The following is a 28,000-nucleotide window of genomic DNA, read 5'->3' as shown; positions in this document are numbered from 1 at the left end:
GCCGGCAGGAAGGGGTGTGTGTGACCGGTGTGGGAAAAATTAAGGGGGGGTTGAGTGTTTGTGTTCCGCTGCTCAGTCACAGATATGGCGAAGACTGTGGCTTATTTCTATGATCCGGACGTGGGGAACTTCCATTACGGTGAGAACTGCACGGGTAAATACAGACTGAAGTGTGAATAATATGTACAAAGCACTGACCCACCTATTACACATACAGTATGTACAGAGCACTGACCCTCTTATTATATATACAGTATGTACAGAGCACTGACCCACCTATTATACATACAGTATGTACAGAGCACTGACCCTCCTATTATATATACAGTATGTACAGAGCACTGAGCCTCCTATTATACATACAGTATGTGCAGAGCACTGACCCTCCTATTATACATACAGTATGTACAGAGCACTGACCCTCCTATTATACATACAGTATGTACAGAGCACTGACCCTCCTATTATACATACAGTATGTACAGAGCACTGACCCTCCTATTATACATACAGTATGTACAGAGCACCGACCCTCCTATTATACATACAGTATGTACAGAGCACCGACCCTCCTATTATACATACAGTATGTACAGAGCACCGACCCTCCTATTATACATACAGTATGTACAGAGCACCGACCCTCCTATTATACATACAGTATGTACAGAGCACTGATCCTCCTATTATACATACAGTATGCGCAGAGCACTGATCCTCCTATTATACATACAGTACAGTATGTGCAGAGCACTGATCCTTTTATTATACATACAGTATGTGCAGAGCACTGACCCTCCTATTATACATACAGTATGTGCAGAGCACTGATCCTCCTATTATACCTACAGTATGTGCAGAGCACTGATTCTCCTATTATACATACAGTATGTGCAGAACTCTGAGCTTCCTATTATACATACAGTATGTGCAGAGCACTGATCCTCCTATTATACCTACAGTATGTGCAGAGCACTAATTCTCCTATTATACATACAGTATGTGCGGAGCACTGAGCTTCCTATTATACATACAGTATGTGCGGAGCACTGAGCTTCCTATTATACATACAGTATGTGCAGAACACTGAGCTTCCTATTATACATACAGTATGTGCGGAGCACTGAGCTTCCTATTATATATACAGTATGTGCGGAACACTGAGCTTCCTATTATACATACAGTATGTGCAGAGCACTGACCCTCCTATTATACATACAGTATGCGCAGAGCACTGACCCTCCAGTACATACAGTATGTGCGGAGCTCTGATCCTCCTATTATACATACAGTAAGCGCAGAGCACTGAACTTCCTATTGTACATATAGTATGTGCAGAGCACTGAGCTTCCTATTATATATACAGTATGTGCAGAGCACTGACCCTCCTATTATACATAAAGTATGCGCGGAGCACTGACCCTTCTATTATACATACAGTATGTGCAGAGCACTGATCCTCCTATTATGCATACAGTACGCGCGGGGCACTGACCCTCCTATTATACATACAGTATGCGCGGGGCGGGCACTGACCCTCCTATTATACATACAGTATGCGCGGGGCACTGACCCTCCTATTATACATACAGTATGTGCAGAGCACTGACCCTCCTATTATACATACAGTATGTGCGGGGCACTGAGCCTCCTATTATACATACAGTATGTGCAGAGCACTGAGCCTCCTATTATACATACAGTATGTGTAGAGCACTGACCCTCCTATTATACATACAGTATGCGCAGAGCACTGACCCTCCTATTATACATACAGTATGTGCAGAGCACTGACCCTCCTATTATACATACAGTATGTGCAGAGCACTGATTCTCCTATTATACATACAGTATGTGCAGAGCACTGATCCTCCTATTATACATACAGTATGCGCAGAGCACTGAGCTTCCTATTATACATACAGTATACACAGAGCTATGACCCTCCTATTATTCATACAGTATGTGCAGAGCATTGAGCCTCCTATTGCTATGTAAGTGTACTTTTCCATTGTTAAAATAACATTGGGATTTAAATCAGGTTCATTTGCATTAAAGTCAGGGAAGTTACCAAATAGCTGAAATATGCAAACAGTGACAAATGAATATAGCAAGTGGGGAAAGAGAAATTGGCTGAGGTGAAAGAAAGAGGGAGAGATTCCCACACAATAGAATTAAACCTTGACAAGAACAGCAACAAATACGGGGAATTAAATGATTTGCAACCCTGAAAAGAGTCCTGTAAATGGACTTAAAAGCAAGTAACGTGATGTTTTCCTTAACTCCTAGGGACAGGTCATCCCATGAAGCCTCACCGCCTGGCTCTGACACACAGTTTGGTTCTCCACTATGGGCTTTATAAGAAGATGATTGTAAGTGTGAAGCTTTATATTTTAGTGAGATTTTTTAGTAGAAACATTTTACCAAATTACTATTTTTATAAATGCTCCAGAAATCCCCTATCCATACAGGGCTATGGTGGCTAGTGGCTCTGTATCATGTTCTTGAGCTGGACTCATTTTTTTAAAGTAGATATCAGCTGCATAATTTAGACGAGTCTGTTTTTCTACTTGCATGAAGTAAGTAAGGGCAATAGGTGAGGCTTTATCTTGACAATGGTAACAATGAATTTGTTACCATTATTTGATGCTTCCAAAACTACTTGAGATGCTGTGTGAGAAAATTATATTTTACGCTTTGACATTAGATGAACGTTGAATAGCTGTTGCCTTATGATGTGTAACCCCACTATTGCCACAATCTATATGTGCTGTTGCTGGCCCTAAGTCCTCCCACAGAAAACCATAATTTAACCTATTAAATTAAACCAGACGAGACTTGTGTATATATTTACTAGTGAACCTTAACCCGATGGCCCTTACCTCTTATACAAAAACAATACAATATGCAACTCGCTGTAAACAAGGACGCTGCGCTATTGTCCATTATACTAGTCCCAGTGCTAATTTTATTGCCTGCACTGCGTTGGAGGTCATGTTCTCAACATGGCGTGTAGTCACGTTGCATGCCTTTTAACGGGGACACATTTGTGTATGTGTGTAATAGAAGGATACTTAAGTTGCAGAAACAGGGCTCCTGGATGTTAGTCCCATCGCGCTTTGACATCCTGGCAAGTTTCTTGCTCTGGTCTCTTCTCTCTCGGTGTCTGTGTGTGTGTGTAGAGAATGTGTGTCTGCTACCGTCTCACACTTTCTCTGTCTTTAGCTAGCAGTCTCATACAGTCCTCTTCTGTCACTTCTGAGAGTGTCAGGCTGTCTCTTTGTCTCAGAATGGCAGTTGGACTTTTTCTGTGTCTTTCTCAAACTGACAGCCTGCTACAACATTTTATCCAATCCCACATCTCCTGTCATATGTTGCCAGGCAGACAAGGGCCGCGTCCCCCATTCCCCATTGTACCATGAGGTGAGAGGAGCAGACCAACTCTGTATTGTTCACAGTATATATGCACATTGGTAGCAGGGGCCACATATGTTTTTAATTAAGCAGATTGTATTTTTTGGAGACAATCTCTTCTGCTGCCTTCATGGTAAAGGCTCTCCTCAAAGACAAGTTTAATGTTATTTGATTAAAAAAAAGTATAATATGTGACATAATTAGTATATACGTAAAATGTTCTGTGTTATTTGGAGGAAAGCCATCAAATGTTTTCCATGTTTGTCTCTGAGGTCTTTAAGCCCTACCAGGCGTCGCAGCACGACATGTGCCGCTTCCACTCTGAGGACTACATTGACTTCCTGCAGAGAGTGAGTCCCAACAACATGCAGGGCTTCACCAAGAGCCTGAATGCCTTCAACGTTGGCGATGACTGGTGAGTGTCTGCACAGGTGACGGAACCTGCCTTTTGGCATTAGCCGTAGAAAGAGCATGTGATCAATGGTGTACTGAATGTCTGTTCTGCAGAGCAAAACATCATCCTTTTTTTAAGAGCTACAAAAATAACACGTAGTCCTCTTAAGTGTATGCTGAAAATCAGTTTCTTCATTTTTGTTGCAACGACCCATTAGTTTATAGCAATGCAAAAAAAGCAGTGGCACTGTTATCTTGTTGTTTTTTTAAGAGTTGTGTTATAGATTCAATATCTTGCTGCTGTATATTTACTGCACAAGTCATTTTGATTACATTTTTTATTGCACAGAGTTACAGATAGCATTATGCTTCATTCATTTAACCCTTTAGGCACTTTCACATATTTTGCTAAGTTCAGCCCACAGGACAATAAGAAAGAATATGCATTTAGTATAGTTACCTGCTAAAGTGGAGTTTAACATGGCAGGGTTAGCAGGCTTGAATCATTTTTTTTTTTTTTTTATAACTTGTATTTTTTATTGTTTTTCCAAACTGAAAACAAAAGAGAGAATCATTTTTTGATGAAAAGATGTAACTAAATGGCTCTTCTGTTATTAGACTTAGGATCAAAATGTAGAATTTCACTAATTGCAAAAATAGAATATGCACTCGCCAAATGTGAGGATTTTAGATATAATGCAGAAAGAGACCTCACCTGGGTCCAGTTGGTACGCGGATCCTATGCCCCTACCACTAGGCATCAAAAAGTCAGCACATCAGCAAAGACAATAGATCAGCACCCAACAATGCATCAAGTACAAAAATAAATAAAGAATCATGTAGCCAAAGCCTCTCAAGCCTCAGGAAAGGGCCACGGGCCCAGAAACATTGCACTTTGTAAGTATGTGTCCAAACTGTTAATATCCCATGGGACCCTGCTGAGTTATTGTTTTATTTGGCATACCCTGTGAGGGACACTCATGAAATAGCAGCGACTTGGCTGTTTTAAAATTGGCTTTAGTTACATGATTCTTTATTTTCGTACTTGATGTATAGTTGAGTGCTGATCCGTTTTGTTTACTGATGTACTAATAAATTGCAAGTCCATTTGGGAGGAGTGTTGAATTTGTGTATTTGTTTTCAATCTTTATTACATTAGCCCCTATGTAGCAAAATGAGAGGTTTGTGTTGAAGTTCACAACCTCCCCACTCTGATTTAGTTTGTCGAATTGGACGACATTCATACTATCTATAATATATTATATATATATATATATATATATATATATATATATATTATATATATTATACTGTAGGTCTGCATACTTATTGCAATAGAAATGTAACTAACCTATGGAGAGACAAATTTTAAATTGGTTATAAGAAAAGTTGCTCAGAAGAGCCATGTGGTTACTACAGCTTGAAACTGGGGAAGTATTACTTCTTGGTAAAACATTTAATAATTAAATCAAATAAAGACATGCAGAAAATCGTACCATAACCCCAAAGCAATCTCTAAATGGTGACGATATTGTACACAGGCTTTATGGCAGGTGAGGGGTTGACCTCTTTAAGGAACAATAGGACAACAGGTACACTCCACCATTGGCACTGAAGGGGTTATTGTGGCTACTGCAGTCTCAAGTTTTTCCATTTGTGTTTCCCTCTCCTTTTCTGCAGCCCGGTGTTTCCCGGCCTCTTTGAGTTCTGCTCTCGTTACACTGGAGCCTCTCTTCAGGGAGCAACGCAGCTAAACAACAAGGTCATAGACACATTTTAAATACATCTGCCAATGCCGGATATTTTGCTGCAATGCTGTATAGTTTTGGCTTGCCCAGAAGCACGTGCATTTTAACATTTGGTACAGAGCAGATGAAAAGCTGTTTGACCTTTTTGAAGCTCTTGATAGTCCTTATCGGAGCTAAAGTATGAGAGTGCCATCTTAATGCTTGTAGCTAGTTATAGCATAGGACTCTCCCATGGCATCTGGAGTATGGGCGTACATGATTTTAAGCTCAACTCAAATACATGATTCAACGGATATGAATGTGACAAAGGTTTAACAGCTTACAAAGAATAAAATTTTTAAATGAATGAAATAAACAAGTGACATCATGCAGTGGACCAATATGAAGATGATGCAACGTATGATGGTTTCCTAGTTTGCACACGTACCTTCTTAGTAGCCCCGATGAAAGGGACATGAATATTGTAGTATTTTTTTTTTGTTGGTTCAGTTAAAAACAAAGGAATCCAGTTTCTATGTAGAAACCTTTAGCATTACAACATACTTTTTCCATTTTATAAAATAATTCGCGCTACTGTGTGCTTTGCCTCATAGATCTGCGACATTGCAATTAATTGGGCTGGAGGACTGCACCATGCAAAAAAATTTGAGGTAATTTTCAGGTTTATATTTTAAATGCAAAATACTTGATTTTCTTGCGATTTTATACTGCATGTCTCTGCTTTCATCACAGGCGTCCGGATTTTGCTATGTCAATGACATTGTCATCGGCATTCTGGAGCTACTCAAGTAAGGACCTTTCTCACATTAATAAAACAATTGGGCTTATATGTTTGTAATTGGGCAAAGTTATTACTTCGTCAAGCGCTATTATTATTATTGGAACCACACCATTATTCTTTGAGGTAATTCATGAACAACTATATAATATTATTTTGTGCAAATGGGAAAGTGTGTGTGTGTGTGTGTGTGTGTGTGTGTGTGTGTGTGTGTGTGTGTGTGTGTGTGTGTGTGTGTGTGTGTGTGTGTGTGTGTATTGTGGGAAACGTCTCTCTAAAATTATAGTTCGAGGGTATTATAGGTTTATATTAACAACCCAACGTAAACAATTACACTTGAACTCTAAAAATTGTTTAGAAGATTAAAGAATTGCTATACTTAAAGCAATCCCTGCACCCGTTTTATTTCATATGAGTAAAAATGATAAGTGGGCATATTAATTTTGATGCTGCACATCCCTCCCTTTCAAAGTTAATTACTTTTTAACCATTTTCACGTTAAAACTTAGATTCTTGGAGGATTGGCAACCTAGCTCCAAAACTGGCCCATTTTGTGTCATGTTAAAGAGTTTCTACACCCGTTCCTAGTGTGTCACTATATCTGCCATACCTCTGAGAGCCTTTTGATTCCAGATATCATAAATTTTGGAGTGAATACGCCATTATGGTCATGTAATCTTTCATCTCCTTGTGTTAAAACACAGTTAAAGCTCACCTTTGTTTGTTTAGGTATCACCCACGTGTTCTTTACATAGATATTGATATCCATCATGGAGACGGGGTGCAGGAAGCATTCTACCTCACCGACCGAGTCATGACTGTCTCTTTTCACAAATATGGGAACTATTTTTTCCCTGGCACAGGTAAGCAGAGTACTGTTGTGTGCTACATTGATTGATTGCTGGATTTTTTGAGTTCTGTGGGTTAATTCTCCAGCCAGATTAATTAAAAGAGGACAGCATGTACTGTGGAAGTTATTCCAGGCCGCTTTCTGGGGGAGAGAGGCTCTCTCTTTTTTACATTTGTTTCATTTAACTGTTAACCTGTCTTCTACTTTCAACAGAAATAGTCCATTCTACTGTGTATCATTCCATAATAATGCACGTAACTCCATTACTAGTGAATGGGCCAACCATATACAGCACTAAAACAGAAAGAGAGAGTGAGACCATTAGGCATGAGCCTTTTGCACTCATAAAACCACTCAGTTAAAGGAACACTGAGTCATTGTAAATGTGTGTGTGTTTGTACATACATACGTGTAGATATAGATATCTATATATCCTGCCCGCCCACGATAAAGGTCCTAAACAGGACCGGAACATTGATAGAATAAAACTCGGTCACCGTGATTAAATGCATTTTACATATTAATAGGAGAGGGAGTGGCTCAGTGAGTAAAGACACTGGCTGGCACTGACTTTGAAGCAGGGGAACTTGGTTCAATTCCCGGTGTTGGCGCCTTGTGACCTTGGTCAAGTCACTTTATCTCCCTGTGCCTCAAGCACCAAAAACATAGATTGTAAACTCCACGGGGCAGGGACTGTGTCTGCAAAATGTCTCTGTAAAGCGCTACGTAAAACTAGCAGCGCTATACAAGAACATGCTATTATTATTATTATATCACCATGAGCTCATCATGGTCCCACAAGAGAGTGATTGGTGATTTTGTCTGTATATATCATAGCTGTAATAATCCTATAGATTATTCATAGATGAGGAAGGAGCAGAGATGCTGGTTACTTTCAGATATACGTTCTCATGTCTCTCCTGATTTAGGTGACATGTATGAGGTTGGCGCTGAAAGCGGGAGATATTACTGTCTGAATGTCCCTCTGAGAGATGGCATAGATGATCAAAGTAAGTCATAATACCGAAAAAAATCAGCCCTGCCTTCAAAAATCCTATTTTTTTCTTTCTGATTGAAGTTTTCCCCGGGTTAAGTAGTTCTAGTTATGGATCACCAAATAAATACACTCGCATTCTAACTACATAATGTACAGTCACTGGCCCAGTTTTCTGAAGACGGCTTTCCTTTTGCCTCCAGGTTACAGACATCTATTCCAGCCCGTCATCAAACAGGTGGTGGATTTTTATCAGCCCACTTGTATCGTTTTACAGGTAAGAGTAATTCTATATGTTAATAAATAAACGGTGCATGCTAGTTTCCTAAAGAAAAAGTAGATCCAACGCACTACGGATTTGCTGAACAAGAGCATTTATTTTAGCCTCAGGTTGTTTTGTTGTTCAGCAAATCCGTAGTGCGTTGAATCTACTTTTTCCTATATCTTAGATCTGGATTACCATGACAGGTCTCCCATTGAACCAACAGCACCAGTGAATTGTATATATAGCTTCTTTATTTGGTGTGCAGCATACCACCTTTTGTTAAGCCTGCTAGTTTCCAAAGTCTCTTATTGGCAAATAAATTGTGCATACACGCTGTCAATGTTCAAGATATTTTAAGTGATAACTTTATTTCATAGAGCGCTTTTCTCCCCATGGGTCCCGAAGCGTTTCACAATGACAGTATAGTGCGCGGTACGCAGCATGTAGGATTGTTAGACACAGACCCTGCCCAGATGAGTTTACAATCTGTTTTTGCTGCCTCATAGATTATATAATACATTAGCATTGCTTTTGAAGTCTTGTTCCTAATCAATGGAAGAATGTTGCAGTTTCCAAATCTGACATAATTAGTGTTAAATTAAATTTAAAAAAAAAAAGATTTTAAATGTTATGTTTTTTTTTTTTTTAACTAGAAAATCACAATGGAAACTTTTTTAGGCGTCTGCAAAAATAAGGGTTTTTTGCATCCGTATTTCTCTTGAGAAAATACCCCAAAAAGTATGGGATTATGATTTTATAGACTTTACCCGTAACATATTTAAATTAAAAAAAAGCTATTTGAAACAAAACCTAAAACCTGTTTTGCATTTAATTGAGGATCAGGTAAGTTGTTTTCTGTACAAAACTTCAGAGCTGAAGTATAAAACGTTCACTTCATTTTACAAATATTTATATTGATATGAAACACAGTGAATCAACAAATGGTTTTGTTTAAAAATAAACTATAGCTGTGGTTAACACAGTACCTACGCATATTGGCACCCTACAGCCTCTATAGCACAGTGGTGATATGAAACTAGTTTGTAGAATAGGTTAAAACAGGGGTGCTCAACGCCTCTGAGCCACATGTGCTAAAGCTGGGACTTATTGAGCCACCTGTGCTGAAGCAGGGATATCCTGAAAACCTGAGCTGTTGGGGGGGCTCGAGGACTAGTTGAGTACCCCTGGGTTAAAACATGGAGAGGATAAACTAAAGAAACACTTTAGTGCTATAGGGACCCAACCAGTGATGAAAGGATTTCACTTTGTACGTTGGTGCTGTTGTGACATATTCCCAGAGCCTCACTCATTAAGCTACAATACTGCTAATTGAGGTGTGATTGTGGGAAAGCTGCCAGTAACGTGAATGCTGCAGTGTTGCAGCTTAATTAATAAGGCCAACAGAAGTGCCGAATTGACCAAATGCTGCACAATGACTTCTACACTCCTCACAATTTATTGGAAATTAGGAAATATGAGTCTGAGTTACCTTGATATCTTTAGCAGCACTAATAAATCCAGCTGAGGCGTTGCACCCTTGCCTGCCGTAGTTTCGGAATATTGTGGGGATGACATAAGGAATGATGTGCCCGCGTAACTATTTGGTAATTGTAGTCTCTCTTTCCAGTGTGGGGCTGACTCGCTTGGCTGTGACCGGCTGGGCTGCTTTAACCTAAGTATAAGAGGACATGGGTAAGTTAGGAACTGTATCTGTATGCTTCATGTCACACTGATGTTGCTAGTACCTACACAGAGATGTTTCAATGAGGGTGCACCAAATGGCATGGCTTGGCACAATTGAACGTTTACTACATCACTGTTCCAGGTATATCTCTAAAGCAGGAGTTGATCTCTGATTACACATTTTAAATCGTGCTGTAATATTAGGCCTCGTCCAGGTAGGCCCCGACGTCACGGAGCTGGTTTGCCCTCATTGGACGAAGCGCTCACGTGACGTGTTTGCGAGCAGCAAAATCAATTTTGCTTGCTCGTCAATCGGCTGAGCGCCGAGCAGGCGCTCACGCAGGCCATGTGCATTGTCACAACGTGTCCAGCGTGAGCGCGCGCGCCCGCTCAACACCACTCTGGACGAGGCCTAATGTGTACACATTGTATCTGTCTGGGATCTTGCAATTCCATCTAAATTATTAACATGAATTAGTCCCTTCATTTTGTAAATGTGTTTGGGAATAGAGCCCTCTTGGTCTTACCTAAGTTGCCACAAGGCATCGCTATTGTACGAAGTTGGCACAAATCTAAGATGTGCTGCGATATGTTAAATTGGCACGCAGGGAAAGTTTTTGCTGACTGCAGCTAGATGGATCATCGACATTCAACTACTCCTGTAGAACAAAAACTAAATAACCTGTGTTGTGAACTTTCTAAATATAAATTTATATTCTAGCAACACAACTTCCACAATGTGGAAATAGTGCGCTCAGGATGAAACTTACTGCAGTACTGGTGAATCGTATAATAATGAAACCCACACTATCCCCTAGTGGGGGAGGTAGACTTTAATAGGTGTAAGACGTGGTCTGCTTTGGAGGGGCTCAAGGGCTTACAACATTTTGGCCAAAATGTTAAACTAAAAGACCATTTTATTCAATATATATATGTATGTATGTGTGTGTGTGTGTATATGTATATGTATGTACACGTGTGTGTACGTGTATATATTCATGTGTGTATATATACGTACGTACACACACGTACACACAAAACACAAAAAGAAAGCGCCCGATCCTAGTGCAATAAGTCCAAACAAATACACATTTAATTTCGATTATGATATTAAATGTGTATTTGTTTGGACTTATTGCACTAGGATCGGGCGCTTTCTTTTTGTGTTTTTTGTACAGATCTGCTTGGAATTCGTTGGTTCTTTGTGGAAGGCTGCCAGTATCCTGACTACAGTGTCATCAAACTATTGATTTATTCATTTTTTGGACTTTTACCTACGGTTCATGCATTTACATTGATTTTTATTCAATATTATCCCTTGTTCATTTTGTTTTATATTATTTATGGCCACATATATTTTCAGTTAGCAATATATACACATTAGCAATATATAGACATACTTATATCATTCTTTGACATTTATATATATTATCCATATAGTTAAATCATCATCTTATTAGAATTCACGTTATTATATTTAATAGCCCATACTATCAAGGGCCATTCTAAAATTATTTTATATATACGTATAACATTTGTCTAATATGTACACCCATTTATAGGCGCAGTCTTTTGTTTGTGTGTGTATATATATATATATATCTATATCTATATCAGCACTGTACCGTGTATTTGTGTCAATGGATGTAGCAATGAGCTCTGTCTGTGTTTCATGTTCTGTCTCTGGTTTTAAAAAGGGTTAAGAATAAAACAAGGATGGAGTGCAAGGGTGAAATGTGTTTAAAAACTTAACTTTTAATACACAACTTAAAATGTAGTGACATGACACAATGTAAACACTAAATAGTAACCATAAACACACGTCTAACTTATTCTCTAATTGGTTGGTGCAGGGGGGGAGGGGAGTTGTGAAGTGGTAGGGGGGTATATTCCCTCTAAGGTAACTGGTGAACAGGATGAGATAAGGTAAAAGTAACAAGTCGAGGCAAAGTAACCCACCTTTTCCTCAGCTGCTAAAATGGCAGTCGTGCCTGTGAGGGGAGTGGATCAAGTAGTGATAATCCCCAATGATGCAGCGTGTCACAGCATGTAGTTTTAAATCGCCAGTGAATGCTAGTGGGGGTCACTGACAGGCACAGTATATCACCCAGTATGTTTAGCGGTGCTAGGTGACCAGGTATCTAACGCCGCGCTTATAGTGCTGGGACGCGACCGATGATGTCACCCGTCGCCACTAGCGAAAGTTATAATTTAGTTTTCAGCGACGTCGCTGGCAACGAGGCCAGTGACGTCACGAAGGGGGCGGGCAGCGCTCTCTGACTGGTTTGGAGACAGTCACCTGCTTGCGCCGGAGTCAATGAATTTGTTTTGGAGCGACGTCGCGTCGCCAGACACTATAAGCGCAGCCTTGGGGGGAATATACCCTACACACTTCGCACACACACACCCCCACCCCCTGCACCTATTCCACCAACCAATTAGAGTTGTGTGTTTTTTATCTACTATTTAGTGTGTAAATTGTGTTCAGCAACTACATTTTAAATTGTGTATTAAGTTTTTTAACACATTCATCTCACCCTTGTCCTCCATTCTTGTTTTATTATTAACCCATCTGAGGGCAGCTTTACAAATAGGTGTCTTTGTGCATCTTTGGTACATTTATTTCTAATTTTATATCCTACCTTTTATATATACAGTGTTTTCTTGGGTTATGTGGAGAGCCCTAACTAACCTGTAATAAATATGTATTGAATATGTTGCAGCATTAGTTGCTGTGCTATTCAGAGTTGGGCAACATAGTTTAAGTATTGAAACAAATGTTGGAGTTTGAGTTTCTGTTAGGACTCCTTTTCATTTTGGGCCCTTACAGTTGGATCAATCTCCTTATTGTCAGGGATAGAAGCATTTGGCAGTACCTTGGCATGCAGTGCCTTGACATTCTTTGCCTTTCCCTAGGGATTGTGTCCAGTATGTGAAAAGTTTCAACATCCCATTGCTCGTGCTTGGAGGAGGAGGTTACACCGTGCGCAATGTAGCACGGTGCTGGTGAGTAATTGGTTTCATTTTTAATCTTCAGGACAAAAAGTGGTCATTGACAGACCAGTCCTGGGTGTTCAAAATGGAGAGTATAAATACGGGGTGCCCGGATGTTAGGAGAGTATAAAGACGGGATGCCCGGATATTAGGAGAGTATAAATACAGGATGTCAGGATGTAGGAGAGTCCTAACATCCAGGCATCCTGTATTTATAATCTCCTAACATCCAGGCATCCTGTATTTATAGAGTATAAATACGGGATGCCCTGATGTTAGGAGAGTATAAATACGGGACGCCCTGATGTTAGGAGAGTATAAAGACGGGACGCCCGGATGTTAGGAGAGTATAAATACGGGACGCCCGGATGTTAGGAGAGTATAAATACGGGGTGCCCGGATGTTAGGAGAGTATAAAGACGGGATGCCCGGATATTAGGAGAGTATAAATACAGGATGTCAGGATGTAGGAGAGTCCTAACATCCAGGCATCCTGTATTTATAATCTCCTAACATCCAGGCATCCTGTATTTATAGAGTATAAATACGGGATGCCCTGATGTTAGGAGAGTATAAATACGGGACGCCCTGATGTTAGGAGAGTATAAAGACGGGACGCCCGGATGTTAGGAGAGTATAAATACGGGATGCCCTGATGTTAGGAGAGTATAAAGACGGGACGCCCGGATGTTAGGAGAGTATAAAGACGGGATGCCCGGATGTTAGGAGAGTATAAAGATGGGACGCCCTGATGTTAGGAGAGTATAAAGAGCGGAATGCCCAGATGTTAGGAGAGTATAAAGACGAGACACCCGGATGTTAGGAGAGTATAAAGACGGGACACCCGGATGTTAGGAGAGTATAAATACGGGATGCCTGGATGTTAGGAGAGTATAAAGACGGGACGCCCGGATGTTAGGAGAGTATAAATACGGGATGCCCTGATGTTAGGAGAGTATAAAGACGGGACGCCCGGATGTTAGGAGAGTATAAAGACGGGACGCCCGGATGTTAGGAGAGTATAAAGACGGGACGCCCGGATGTTAGGAGAGTATAAAGATGGGACGCCCTGATGTTAGGAGAGTATAAAGAGCGGAATGCCCAGATGTTAGGAGTGTATAAAGACGGGACGCCCGGATGTTAGGAGAGTATAAAGACGGGACACCCGGATGTTAGGAGAGTATAAAGACGGGACGCCCGGATGTTAGGAGAGTATAAATACGGGATGCCCGGATGTTAGGAGAGTATAAATACGGGATGCCCAGATGTTAGGAGAGTATAAAGACGGGACGCCCGGATGTTAGGAGAGTATAAATACGGGACGCCCGGATGTTAGGAGAGTATAAATACGGGATGCCCGGATGTTAGGAGAGTATAAAGACGGGACGCCCGGATGTTAGGAGAGTATAAAGATGGGATGCCCGGATGTTAGGAGAGTATAAAGACGGGACGCCCGGATGTTAGGAGAGTATAAAGACGGGACGCCCGGATGTTAGGAGAGTATAAAGACGGGACGCCCGGATGTTAGGAGAGTATAAATACGGGACGCCCGGATGTTAGGAGAGTATAAATACGGGACGCCCGGATGTTAGGAGAGTATAAATACGGGACGCCCGGATGTTAGGAGAGTATAAATACGGGACGCCCGGATGTTAGGAGAGTATAAAGACGGGACGCCCGGATGTTAGGAGAGTATAAAGACGGGACGCCCGGATGTTAGGAGAGTATAAAGACGGGACGCCCGGATGTTAGGAGAGTATAAAGACGGGACGCCCAGATGTTAGGAGAGTATAAAGACGGGACGCCCGGATGTTAGGAGAGTATAAATACGGGACGCCCGGATGTTAGGAGAGTATAAATACGGGACGCCCGGATGTTAGGAGAGTATAAATACGGGACGCCCGGATGTTAGGAGAGTATAAAGACGGGACGCCCGGATGTTAGGAGAGTATAAATACGGGACGCCCGGATGTTAGGGGAGTATAAAGACGGGACGCCCGGATGTTAGGAGAGTATAAAGACGGGACGCCCGGATGTTAGGAGAGTATAAAGACGGGACGCCCGGATGTTAGGAGAGTATAAAGACGGGACGCCCGGATGTTAGGAGTGTATAAAGACGGGACGCCCGGATGTTAGGAGATTATAAAGACGGGACGCCCGGATGTTAGGAGAGTATAAAGACGGGACGCCCGGATGTTAGGAGAGTATAAATACGGGATGCCCGGATGTTAGGAGAGTATAAAGACGGGACGCCCGGATGTTAGGAGAGTATAAATACGGGATGCCCTGATGTTAGGAGAGTATAAAGACGGGACGCCCGGATGTTAGGAGAGTATAAATACGGGATGCCCTGATGTTAGGAGAGTATAAAGACGGGACGCCCGGATGTTAGGAGAGTATAAAGACGGGATGCCCGGATGTTAGGAGAGTATAAATACGGGATGCCCGGATGTTAGGAGAGTATAAATACGGGACGCCCGGATGTTAGGAGAGTATAAATACGGGACGCCCGGATGTTAGGAGATTATAAATACGGGATGCCCTGATGTTAGGAGAGTATAAAGACGGGACGCCCGGATGTTAGGAGAGTATAAAGATGGGACGCCCGGATGTTAGGAGAGTATAAAGACGGGATGCCCTGATGTTAGGAGAGTATAAAGACGGGACGCCCGGATGTTAGGAGAGTATAAATACGGGATGCCCGGATGTTAGGAGAGTATAAAGATGGGATGCCCGGATGTTAGGAGAGTGTAAATACGGGATGCCCTGATGTTAGGAGAGTATAAATACGGGATGCCCGGATGTTAGGAGAGTATAAAGACGGGACGCCCGGATGTTAGGAGAGTATAAATACGGGACGCCCTGATGTTAGGAGAGTATAAATACGGGACGCCCGGATGTTAGGAGAGTATAAATACGGGATGCCCGGATGTTAGGAGTGTATAAAGACGGGATGCCCGGATGTTAGGAGAGTATAAAGACGGGACGCCCGGATGTTAGGAGAGTATAAAGACGGGATGCCCGGATGTTAGGAGAGTATAAAGACGGGACGCCCCGGATGTTAGGAGAGTATAAAGACGGGATGCCCGGATGTTAGGAGAGTATAAAGATGGGATGCCCGGATGTTAGGAGAGTATAAATACGGGACGCCTGGATGTTAGGAGAGTATAAAGACGGGACGCCCTGATGTTAGGAGAGTATAAATACAGGATGTCCGGATGTTAGGAGAGTATAAAGACGGGACGCCCGGATGTTAGGAGAGTATAAATACGGGATGCCCGGATGTTAGGAGAGTATAAATACGGGACGCCCGGATGTTAGGAGAGTATAAATACGGGACGCCCGGATGTTAGGAGAGTATAAATACGGGACGCCCGGATGTTAGGAGAGTATAAAGACGGGACGCCCGGATGTTAGGAGAGTATAAAGACGGGACGCCCGGATGTTAGGAGAGTATAAATACGGGACGCCCGGATGTTAGGAGAGTATAAAGACGGGACGCCCGGATGTTAGGAGAGTATAAAGACGGGACGCCCGGATGTTAGGAGAGTATAAAGACGGGACGCCCGGATGTTAGGAGAGTATAAAGACGGGACGCCCGGATGTTAGGAGAGTATAAAGACGGGACGCCCGGATGTTAGGAGAGTATAAAGACGGGATGCCCGGATGTTAGGAGAGTATAAAGATGGGATGCCCTGATGTTAGGAGAGTATAAATACGGGATGCCCGGATGTTAGGAGAGTATAAAGACGGGATGCCAGGATGTTTGGAGAGTATAAATACGGGATGCCCTGATGGTAGGGGATTATAACGATTATTAAACTATGAAGGTTTAACACACCTTGATAAAGCACCAACCGATGCATAACACGTTGGAGGATTTTTCTGCCTCCTTTTTATCCATGGCATAATAAAAGATATTTTTTTTTATTCAAGTTGACCCTGGCTCCGTTTGGCTGTTCGCGGCTTCAATTGTTTTCTGCATCTCTGGGTGTTCAGAATACCTGATCCTCATTTTTTCAGCATGGTTTGTACACTTGGGGTTCTATGTATACACACTGAACAGTGAGTTTAGTCACTTTCTTCTGTAAGCCACTCAGTGTTGGAGGGTGCTGGAAAGCATTGCTTCACTATACTAATCGGAGCTACAAGAAACACACGTATTATTTTATTTTAAGAAGCAATTATCTTTTTTTAAAACCTGTAGGTTTATGGCTTATGGAACCCTCTTTTATCTGCTCTTCTGTGTTTTAGGACTTATGAAACCTCATTGCTGGTTGATGAGACGATCAGTGAGGAGCTTCCTTACAGTGGTAAGTGGTACTATGTACAGTACAAATAGATTTCCATTGTATATTCTAATTTACTTTACCACAGTCATGAAACAAATGTCTTAGGGCTCTTTCTTCAGTTAAGCAGTGTTTGGAGGGTTTGCATTTAAGTGTGTGTGTGTGTGTGTGTGTGTGTGTGTGTGTGTGTGTGTGTGTGTGTGTGTGTGTGTGTGTGTGCGCGCGCGCGTGTGTTCGTGCGTGTTCGTTCGTTCATTTTCATTGGCTCCACTGTGATTGGTACCTAAAAATAAAAAAATCTCATTGAGCTCCAAATTTCAAAGCAATGTAAATTACATTGTAAGGTCTATGGGCAGGGATTAATCGCACCTGCAAAATTCTATGTGCATACACGTGCATTGCTATATAAAAATATATATTATTATAAAGAAACAAATCAGTGTAATTTTTTGGCCCACAGAGTACTTTGAATACTTTGCTCCAGATTTCACCCTTCATCCCGATGTCAGCACCAGAATTGAGAACCAAAACACCAGGCAGGTAAGACCCTTGCTCCGTCTTGACCAGAATGTGGCCTTCTATTTCAGTTATTCCTACAAACAACAAAAGGGTTTGACTTATTGGCAGCTGAAAATAAGAGCAAAACAGCTGTGCTGCTTCCTCAAAATGACATTATCCAAAATAAAGTAAACTATTAATCACTTCTAATGCTTGGTTCAACCATCCCCATAGGAAAGACTTCCAGAGTACTGTAATTCTTGCTACTAACTTTTAGCCTACATGGGGAGGAAATCTAATCAATGTGTTATCTGCTTAACTGTGTCCTGTTCAACCCAGCCAGCGAACGTTTTATTTGTTTTAATATAATAGACTATATATATATATATATATATATATATATAAATCGCAAATGGAAATATTACTGTATGCTCATTTGCATGTCGTAGACAGGTCTGCAACCCCTGTAAGACATGCAAATGAGCATACAGTAATATTTCCATTTGCGGTGGAGGGTTTTTGTCACTTTTTTTACTCACCATAACGTATGTATGTACACATGTATTTGTGTGTGTGTGTGTGTGTGTGTGTGTGTGTGTGTGTGTGTATGTATGTATATATATGTATATATATATGTATATATATATATACACGCACACACACAACAAATGCCTACATTTACTAACCAGACACAAGCACTTTTGCAAATCTGTTATGGATGGGCCACCCTTAGAATATAGTGACAATACCAAGATACGTCTTTGCTGCTCTACCATCCCGAGATATTTATAAATGTCACCTGACTAAAGCACGGTTTGTAGTGTAGGTATTGTATAGTTTTTTATTTATTAGCAGGAGATCATGGCACAGCTTTAATAAAGTGAAAAAACATTCAGACTTCTGGTGATTCAAGTGGGAGGTGCACAAGTCCGTATAATTGCAGTCGAACATACGTCCTTACAATAAAATGTGAGAACAGTTTCAATAGAACATGTAACAATCAACAAAAAGTTCTAGATCCAACTGGAGCTTTTGTTTGTTTCCAGTGAAGTAGTTTACATGAGTGGGTAGGATTTCCAGCTCAGAATCCCCCCAAAAAATGGGGGGCCCCCATTCAATCTGCCAGTCTCATTAAATGCCGTGATATTGCAGTTTGGTTTTTTTTTTGTTTTTTTTAATACCCCTTCACAGTATTTGGATCAAATCAGACAGACCATTTTTGAGAACCTGAAGATGCTGAACCATGCACCCAGTGTCCAGATCCATGATGTCCCATCAGACCTACTGAGCTATGACCGCACAGATGAGCCAGATCCTGATGAGAGGGGCTCAGAAGACAACTACAACAGGCAAGTACATCCCCCCTCCTTTAATCTTGTGGTGTTTGGGTAGAAAAGAAGTCACTAAATAAATCAAACACAAATCAAAAGGAGTGCTGCTGGGCGTGGCTAATTGTATAAAACAAGAAACAAAGAAGTCCAGAGCAATTAGCCACGCCAAGTAGCACTCCTTTTGACACTTATATACATATGTTATTTTGGGGGGTTTCTGAGAGCTTGCTGGGTATCTGTGTGCTTGTTAACTTTGTCTAGCTGGTCTTAGGCCCGGGCCATAGAGCACTCAGGCGTGCTGAGGCGGGCTGAGCCGCGCTGAACAGATGCAGAACGCCCCTGCATCTGCTATCAGCGCGGCTATAGTTTCTCCCTGCTGATGCGCGCTGAGGAGGAGAAACTCTTCCCCGAGCTCCAAACTGATATTTGGTGCTCGGGGAAGCGGAGGAGCGGTCACATGACCGCTCCCATCCAATGGGGCTGCAGCCGGCTCCCTACAGAGCCGCCATTGTCAGCACCGCGACCAGAGGGTGATGCCCCGATCGCTGTCTCCCTTCTGTCTCCCTTCTGCTCCGGTCCCTGCCCCCCTTCTTCTCCGGTCCCTGCCCCCCTTCTGCTCCCTGCCCCCTTTCTGCTCCGGTCCCTGCCCCCCTTCTGCTCCGGTCCCTGCCCCCCTTCTGCTCCGGTCCCTGTCTCCTGTGTGTGTGTTGTGTGTGTGTCTGTGTGTGCATTGTGTGCCGTGTGTATGTGTATGCATGTCTGTGTGTGTGTGCATATGTGTGTGTGTGTGTGTTTGCATTTGCATTGTGTGCATTGTGTGCATTGTGTGTATGTGCATGCATGTGTGTGTATGTGTATGCATGTGTGTGTATGTGTGCATGTGTGTGTGCATCTGTGTGTGTGTGTGTCTGTGTGTGCATCTGTGTGTGTGCATTGTGTATGTGTATGCATGTGTGGTCATTGTGTGTGTGTGTGTGTGTGTGTGTGTGTGTATGCATGTGTGCATGTGTGTGTGTCTGTGTGTGCATCTGTGTGTGTGCATTGTGTATGCATGTGTGTGTGTGTGTGTGTGTGTGTGTATGCATATGCATGTGTGTGTGTGTGTTTGCATTGTGTGTGTGTGTGTGTGTGTATGCATGTGTGTGTGTGTGTGTTTGCATTGTGTGCATTGTGTGTATGTGCATGCATGTGTGTGTGTGTTTGCATTGTGTGCATTGTGTGTGTGTATGTGTATGCATGTGTGTGTGCATTGTGTGCATTGTGTGTGTATGTGTATGCATGTGTGTGTGTGTTTGCATTGTGTGCATTGTGTGCCTGTGTGTGCCTGTGTGTGCCTGTGTGTGCCTGTGTGTGCCTGTGTGTGCCTGTGTGTGCCTGTGTATGCGTGCGCATATATATATATATATATATATATATATACAGTGCTTGACAAATCACCCAAAAATCTACTCGCCGAACCAAAAAATCTACTCGCCACCTAGTCCCGCCTCTAGTCCCGCCCCCAACCCCGCCTCTAATCCCGCCCCCAGCCCCGCATTTAAAAAAAACCATAAATGAAATAAATTTAATACATTTCTAGTAAGAACATTCGTTTTTGACATAAGTTTATTTATTGTATTACATTATACTACAATTAGTCCTTGTTTTGTGTGTGTGTATGTGTGTGTATAAATGTCGAATCTAGAAAAAAAAGCCAGATGTGAATGACTAGTTTCCTGCACCCCTTAACTAGTGCCTGGATGCCCCCGCTTCAGAATGTTTAAAGCAGCAATCCCACCTGGGATCTTACCTGATCCGCAGACCCTCAATGTCCAGGTACCTCATTCCCACAATGTTATACATTGGAGGGGATTTGTTCCCTACCTGTCTTCTGGGTTACGGGGGATTCCAATGTCTTCCGTGTGAAGCTTGAGTCAGATCTGGAAGAAAGCAGTATAGGTTATTTCGGTGTAGTATAGGCAGTTAAGATATACAGGGTAAATAAAATATCCAGATCCAGATTTTGAGACAGAGAGAGGGTGAGACAGAGAGAGGGTGAGACAGAGAGAGGGTGAGACAGAGAGAGGGTGAGACAGAGAGAGGGTGAGACAGAGAGAGGGTGAGACAGAGAGAGGGTGAGACAGAGAGGGTGAGAGAGAGACGGAGAGAGGGTGAGAGAGAGACGGAGAGAGGGTGAGAGAGAGACGGAGAGAGGGTGAGAGAGAGACGGAGAGAGGGTGAGAGAGAGACGGAGAGAGGGTGAGAGAGAGACGGAGAGAGGGTGAGAGAGAGACGGAGAGAGGGTGAGAGAGAGACGGAGAGAGGGTGAGAGAGAGACGGAGAGAGGGTGAGAGAGGACGGAGAGACGGAGAGAGGGTGAGAGAGAGACCGAGAGAGGGTGAGAGAGAGACGGAGAGAGGGTGAGAGAGAGGGTGAGAGGGAGAGAGAGAGGGAGAGACAGAGGGAGAGAGAGAGGGTGAGAGACGGAGAGAGGGTGACTGTGGGGGGATGGGGTGACTGGGTGGGGTGATGGGAGACTGGGTGGGGTGATGGGGTGACTGGGTGGGGTGATGGGGTGACTGGGTGGGGTGATGGGGTGACTGGGTGGGTGATTGGGTGGGGTGACTGGGTGGGTGATTGGGTGGGGTGACTGGGTGGGTGATTGGGTGGGGTGATTGGGTGGGGATTACTGACTGACTGGGTGGGGATTACTGACTGTCTGACTGGGTGGGGTGACTGGGCAGGGGGGTGGGATGACTGACTGGGTGGGGGGTGACTGACTGGGTGGGGGGGTATGACTGACTGACTGGGTGGGGGGGTTATGACTGACTGGGTGGGGGGGGGTTATGACTGACTGGGTGGGGGGGTATGTTTGACTTGGTGGGGGGGGGTATGATTGACTGGGTGGGGGGGTATGACTGGGTGGGGGTATGACTGACTGGGTGGGGGGGGTTATGACTGACTGGGTGGGGGGGGTTATGACTGACTGGGTGGGGGGGTATGTTTGACTTGGTGGGGGGGGTATGATTGACTGGGTGGGGGGGTATGACTGGGTGGGGGGTATGACTGACTGGGTGGGGGGGTTATGACTGACTGGGTGGGGGGGTATGACTGACTGGGTGGGGGGGTATGACTGACTGGGTGGGGGGTATGACTGACTGGGTGGGGGGTATGACTGACTGAGGGGGTATGACTGACTGGGTGGGGGGGGTATGACTTACTGGGTGGGGGGGTATGACTGACTGGGTGGGGGGTATGACTGACTGGGTGGGGGGTATGACTGACTGAGGGGGTATGACTGACTGGGTGGGGGGGGTATGACTTACTGGGTGGGGGGGTATGACTGACTGGGGGGGTATGACTGACTGGGTGGGGGGGTATGATTGACTGGGTGGGCGGGGTATGACTGACTGGGTGGGGGGTATGACTGACTGGGTGGGGGGGGTTATGACTGACTGGTTGGGGGGGTATGACTGACTGGTTGGGGGGGTATGACTGACTGGGTGGGGGGGTATGACTGACTGGGTGGGGGGTATGACTGACTGAGGGGGTATGACTGACTGGGTGGGGGGGGTATGACTTACTGGGTGGGGGGGTATGACTGACTGGGGGGGTATGACTGACTGGGTGGGGGGGAGTATGACTGACTGGGTGGGGTGGGGGGATGACTGACTGGGTGGGATGGGGGGATGACTGGGTGGGATGGGGGGATGACTGACTGGGTGGGATGGGGGGATGACTGACTGAGTGGGGTGGGGGGATGACTGACTGGGTGGGGGGATGACTGACTGGGTGGGGTGATGACTGGGTGGGGTGGGGGGATGACTGACTGGGTGGGGTGGGGGGATGACTGACTGGGTGGGGTGGGGGGTACCTTTGGTGTCCTACACGTTCTCTCTCTCTCACACACACACACACACACACACACACACACACACACACACACACACACACACACACACACACACACACACACACACACACACACACACACACACACACACACACACACACACACACACCACTCTCTCTCATACACACACACACACACACACACCACTCTCTCTCATACATACACACACACACTCTCATACACACACACTCTGTGGAACCGGAGGGCAAGCGGGACAGGGGGGGGAAATCCCCTGCCCCGCGCGAGCAGCCACGGGGACAGGAGCGGAGACCAAAGGGGAAGCAGGTTTGGGGGGGGGAACATTCCCCGCTGTCATCTCCTGCCCCACGCGAGCAGCCACGGGGACAGGAGTGGAACCGGAGGGCAAGCGGGACCGGGGAGTGGGTGGGGGGGAAATCCCCTGCCGTCATCTCCTGCCCCGCGCGAGCAGCCACGGGGACAGGAGCGGAGACTGAGGGGATGAGAAGGGAAGCGCGAGCAGGAGACAGGGACCGCGCACGCGAGGAGCAGCCATTACTTACCCCTGCAGAGAAGGGCTCCATTCCGCGTCACGACCGCGTCACGGCCAATCAGCCAGGAAAATATTTTGTTTTGTTATTTTTTTTTTTTTTTAAATTTGTGGGGGGGTGGGGAAGCGGAGACAGCCACGGGGACCGAGGGGAACACCCCTGCTGGCATCGGGAGCAGCCACTGGCACTGGGGGAAAGCGGGGACCGTAGGGCAACCGGGACGGGGGAACATCGCCCACTGTCATCTCCTGCCCCGCGCGAGCAGCCACAGGGACAGGAGCAGAACCGGAGGGCAAGCGGGGCAGGGGGGGGGGGGGGAGATGGGGGGAGAAATCCCCTGCTGTCATCTCTTGCCCGACAGGAGCGGAGACTGGAGGGGATGAGGAGGGAAGCGCGGGCAGGAGACGGAGACGGACCGCGCGCGCGAGGAGAAGCCATTACCCCTGCAGAGAAGGGCTCCATTCCGCGTCACGACCAATTGGCCAATCAGCCAGGAGGATATTTTTTTTGTTATTTTTTTTTTTTAATTTTTTTAAAATTTGCGCAGAGCAGGGGGGAAAAGTAGCTGGCCACGGGCCAATTTCCGTTCGCACCTGGCGAGTGGGCGACCGGGTTTGTCGAGCACTGTATATATATATATGTATATATATGTGTGTGTGTGTGTATATATGTGTGTGTATATATGTGTGTGTGTGTGTGTGTGTGTGTGTGTGTGTGTGTGTGTGTGTGTGTGTGTGTGTGTGTGTGTGTGTGTGTGTGTGTGTGTGTGTGTGTGTGTGTGTGTGTGTATCAAAGTTGCACAATGTTAATAAATAATTTATTCTCACCACATGTCTTTTTTTTTTTAATTTTTAAAATATTATATAATATACACACACACACACACACACACACACACACACACACACACACACACACACACACACACACACACACACACACACACACACACACACACACGTTCCCCAGTGACACACAAACACACAGAACACTTCAAAGTGACACACACACACACAGAACACTTCAAAGTGACACACACACACACACACACACACTGACAGCTACCAAGTGACACACACACACACACACACACACTGATACCCGCCTCCCTAGCGCGCTTGCTGTCTCCTCTGTCAGGACAGCAAAAAGCTCCTGGTAGCGCGAGCGTCATCAAGCGAGAGCACTGCTCAGCGATGCTCAGTGCACTATGTCCGAGGCCTTAGCTGTTTTGGGAGGTTAGTGGCTCCTCCCTCCCAGGGTTTAAGCTCGCCCCTCCCCACTTTCCAAGTAGCCGGTTTTCTTTTCATGCAGCTAGTTGTGACAAGTTAAATGCCAGGACCATCTTTCCTCTAATTATAGAGGTAAATAATGATTTTAATCAGTTAGTGTTAGGTCCTGCGAACTGGTCATGCCTTGTAAGTTGCTCGCAGGCTTAGACACTTTGGCCAAAGGGTTAACTAAATTAAAAGGGTTAACTAAATTACCCTTTTTCAAGAGATATAGAAGTATTTCACTGTGTATTTTTGTCACATTGGATGTTGCTCTGGACTTCTTTGTTTCTTGTTTTATACTAAATAAATCAATCCTGATTTGCAAGAACATTTTCTGTGATGGTTTTTTTTATAAATATGTTATCTGCAATGACAGGTTTTACAAGTACAATTTGTTTGTGGTTCTCTTTTAGGCCTGAAGCTTCTAATGAATTTTACGATGGTGACCATGACAACGACAAGGAAAGCGATGTTGAAATTTGAATGGAGACACCATTTTGATTTTAAACAACTGTACTCCTTGCAGTCTTTGAGCCGCTGCTTTGCCATACTATGGCTCATGTTCACAGAAATCCCTGTGACGTTTTTTTTTGGACCAGTGTAATTTGTTTCATGGATCCAGCGAGCTTTTCTGTTGCCAGATGAAGCTCTGTTGAAGACACCAGCTTACACGTGGACACCTCTCTCATAATGGCCAGAATTGACATCACAGCCCAGATTGCCAGAAACCTGGGCATACCAGTATGACTGAGATTCTCTGTCTTGCCCGTTCCATTGACCAGACTCACCAATATACTGGGATGTCCCAAATTGCTGTTTTTATCCGACACCATTCATGGACCTTTTCACAAAGCTGGTCATAGCCACGGTCCTCTTCTTTTTTTTTTTTTTTTTTTTTTTTTTTTTTATGATGCCACAGCTCCTTTGTAGGGCTGTATTGTATTTGTTTTGATTACAAAACAAATTGTATTGGTTTGCCTACAATATTCTCAGGTTGGTTAAAATTCGCATTATTCTGAATGGTTACAAACACAAGGCTGTGTTAATGCAGTTGCTTTTGTTATTGTGACATCCTGAGCTTCAGCGCAGTAAATAGTTGTACATTAGTCATTGAGTTGTTTAAGTAACATATAATCACTGTGGGAGGAATGCCTTTGTTAACTATTTCAATATCAACAACATGGCTGATTTTGCATTCAGCTGCATCTGCATTGCTTGCGTTCGATGTAAGATGAATTTTACTTGATTATGTTTTCTTCCCTGCGAAGGGGAGCTTTGCGTTTAAGATGTTTCTCACACTTCAGAGGATAAATTACTATAAGGAGGTGATCATACATGGAGAGGTTGAGAAAGAGATCCCATCAGTGTTCACAGCAGTTGATTTTTTTATAGTAAGTTTCATCCATCGGTCCCTCAAAAGAAGAATCAAAGTTTGTAGGAAAACAGTGTATGTGTGTGTGTATATATCTATATATATATCTATATATATATATATATATATATATATATATATATATATATATATATATATATATATATATATATAGATAGATAATACATATATATATATATATATATATATATGTATGTATTATCTATTTCAGCACTCTGTTTTTTCCTGAAAGAAACATCAACATTCAAAACTGTTAAAAGCATAGAAATGTCCACAGCAACACCAGCCCTGCTATCTTAAACATTTAAAATTTTGCAATTTTCTTAAAAAGGGCCTTCTAGATAGGGTTAGCATCATGATAAATTGTCTTTATATAAATTTAGACCTAGAAATCAGTGCCCAATGTAATGTTTCCATGTGAAATATGATGGTATGTCCTCATAATGTAGGAACATATGACCAGTTCTATTTCCTCAATTCCTGTGGTCTCTTCCCCAATATTTTTAAAATAAAAAAACAAACATTTTTTTATATCCTGTTTGAGTCCAGTGCGTATTGGTGTATTATTTCTATATTGTTCTGTCAATATTGATTTGTGTATTCAAGTGTGACGTGAAGCTAATCTGGGAATCTGAGTTATATTATTTGTCCAGAAACGGTTATAATTCATTATTCCTCCAATGGCCGAAGACAGAGGAAAGCTACAGTGCAATACAGGCATACCCCGCATTAACGTACGCAATGGGACCGGAGCATGTATGTAAAGCGAAAATGTACTTAAAGTGAAGCACTACCTTTTCCCCACTTATCGATGCACGTACTGTACTGCAATCGTCATATACGTGCATAACTGATGTAAATAAGACATGTGTAACAGGCTCTATAGTCTCCCCGCTTGCGTACAGCTTCGGTGCAGGGTATTGCTGTTCAGGACGTGCTGACAGGCGCATGCGTGAGCTGCCATTTGCCTATTGAGCGATGTGTACTTACTCGCGAGTGTACTTAAAGTGAGTGTTCTTAAAGCGGGGTATGCCTGTATACTGTATCACTAAAAGGAACAGTTTAGCCAAGTGAATAAATAGAAATATGTGCATGTACATTGTACTGTATACAGAAGGCGAGAGTTATACAAATCAAAAAAACTTTATTGGCAGTATAGAAAAACATTTCAGTATTGCCAAAGAATGAGTAACAGGAGGTAGGGTATAATATTTACACAGTACGTGGGTAACGGTTACGTACAGGGTGGTGGGGTTCATTGGGTGTCTCACAGCCTGTGACGTGATGATATAATGTGCTGTGGTTTGATCTTCTAGGAGGATTGCTATTTTTTGATTCTCTTCTATATTATTAAAGTTCTGGATAACCCCTGTGGCTTCAGCTTTTTCTGGAACAGCACAAACCTGCTTATTTCTCGTCTTAGTATTAATTTATGTTAGACAGCAGCAGTGAGGGACTAGAAAATGTGTCCAGAAGACGCAAGAGCTGAAGGGATCAGCAATGAGTCTGATAGCATTTCATAAATGACATCACAGATCAAAGACGACTGCCTTCTGATTACAGAGATAAAAATACAAATACAGGCAGTCCTCGGTTATCCGACACAATGCGTTACTCAAAATGGCGTTGGATAACGAAACGTTGTAAAGCGAAACACATTTTCCCATAGGACCACTGTTTAAATGAAAGGTTCCGTTC

General features: G+C 43.5%; 1 protein-coding gene across 2 annotated transcripts; it reads left to right on the top strand.

Moving 5' to 3' along the window:
* Positions 1–2: 2 nt before the first annotated feature.
* HDAC3 (histone deacetylase 3) lies at positions 3–26,833 on the top strand. Of its 2 annotated transcripts, none has more exons than XM_075601993.1 (15): positions 3–139; positions 2,290–2,372; positions 3,687–3,829; positions 5,488–5,569; positions 6,149–6,205; positions 6,288–6,343; positions 7,063–7,196; positions 8,113–8,193; positions 8,381–8,454; positions 10,070–10,134; positions 13,042–13,131; positions 17,374–17,432; positions 17,869–17,948; positions 19,098–19,255; positions 25,323–26,833. In XM_075601993.1, exons 1-15 carry the CDS (start codon positions 85–87, stop codon positions 25,390–25,392), a joined length of 1,287 nt encoding a protein of 428 aa, XP_075458108.1. In that variant the 5' UTR covers positions 3–84; the 3' UTR covers positions 25,393–26,833. The 2 variants fall into 2 exon arrangements, with proteins under 2 accessions (XP_075458108.1, XP_075458107.1); XM_075601992.1 differs by having other exon boundaries at positions 3–154.
* Positions 26,834–28,000: the final 1,167 nt, after the last annotated feature.

The sequence above is a fragment of the Ascaphus truei genome, chromosome 5, assembly GCF_040206685.1.
Source record: "Ascaphus truei isolate aAscTru1 chromosome 5, aAscTru1.hap1, whole genome shotgun sequence".
NCBI lineage: Eukaryota > Metazoa > Chordata > Amphibia > Anura > Ascaphidae > Ascaphus > Ascaphus truei.
Note: the sequence above shows the minus strand (reverse complement) of the source record. Positions and strands in the feature narration are given on the sequence as shown.

Coding starts and splice junctions, on each gene's coding strand:
- HDAC3 (XM_075601992.1), top strand. CDS start 85: ATGGCGAAGACTGTGGCTTATTTCTATGATCCGGACGTGGGGAACTTC. Junction 8,455..10,069: donor CCACTTGTATCGTTTTACAG/GTAAGAGTAATT, acceptor CTCTCTTTCCAG/TGTGGGGCTGACTCGCTTGG. Junction 13,132..17,373: donor CGCAATGTAGCACGGTGCTG/GTGAGTAATTGG, acceptor TCTGTGTTTTAG/GACTTATGAAACCTCATTGC.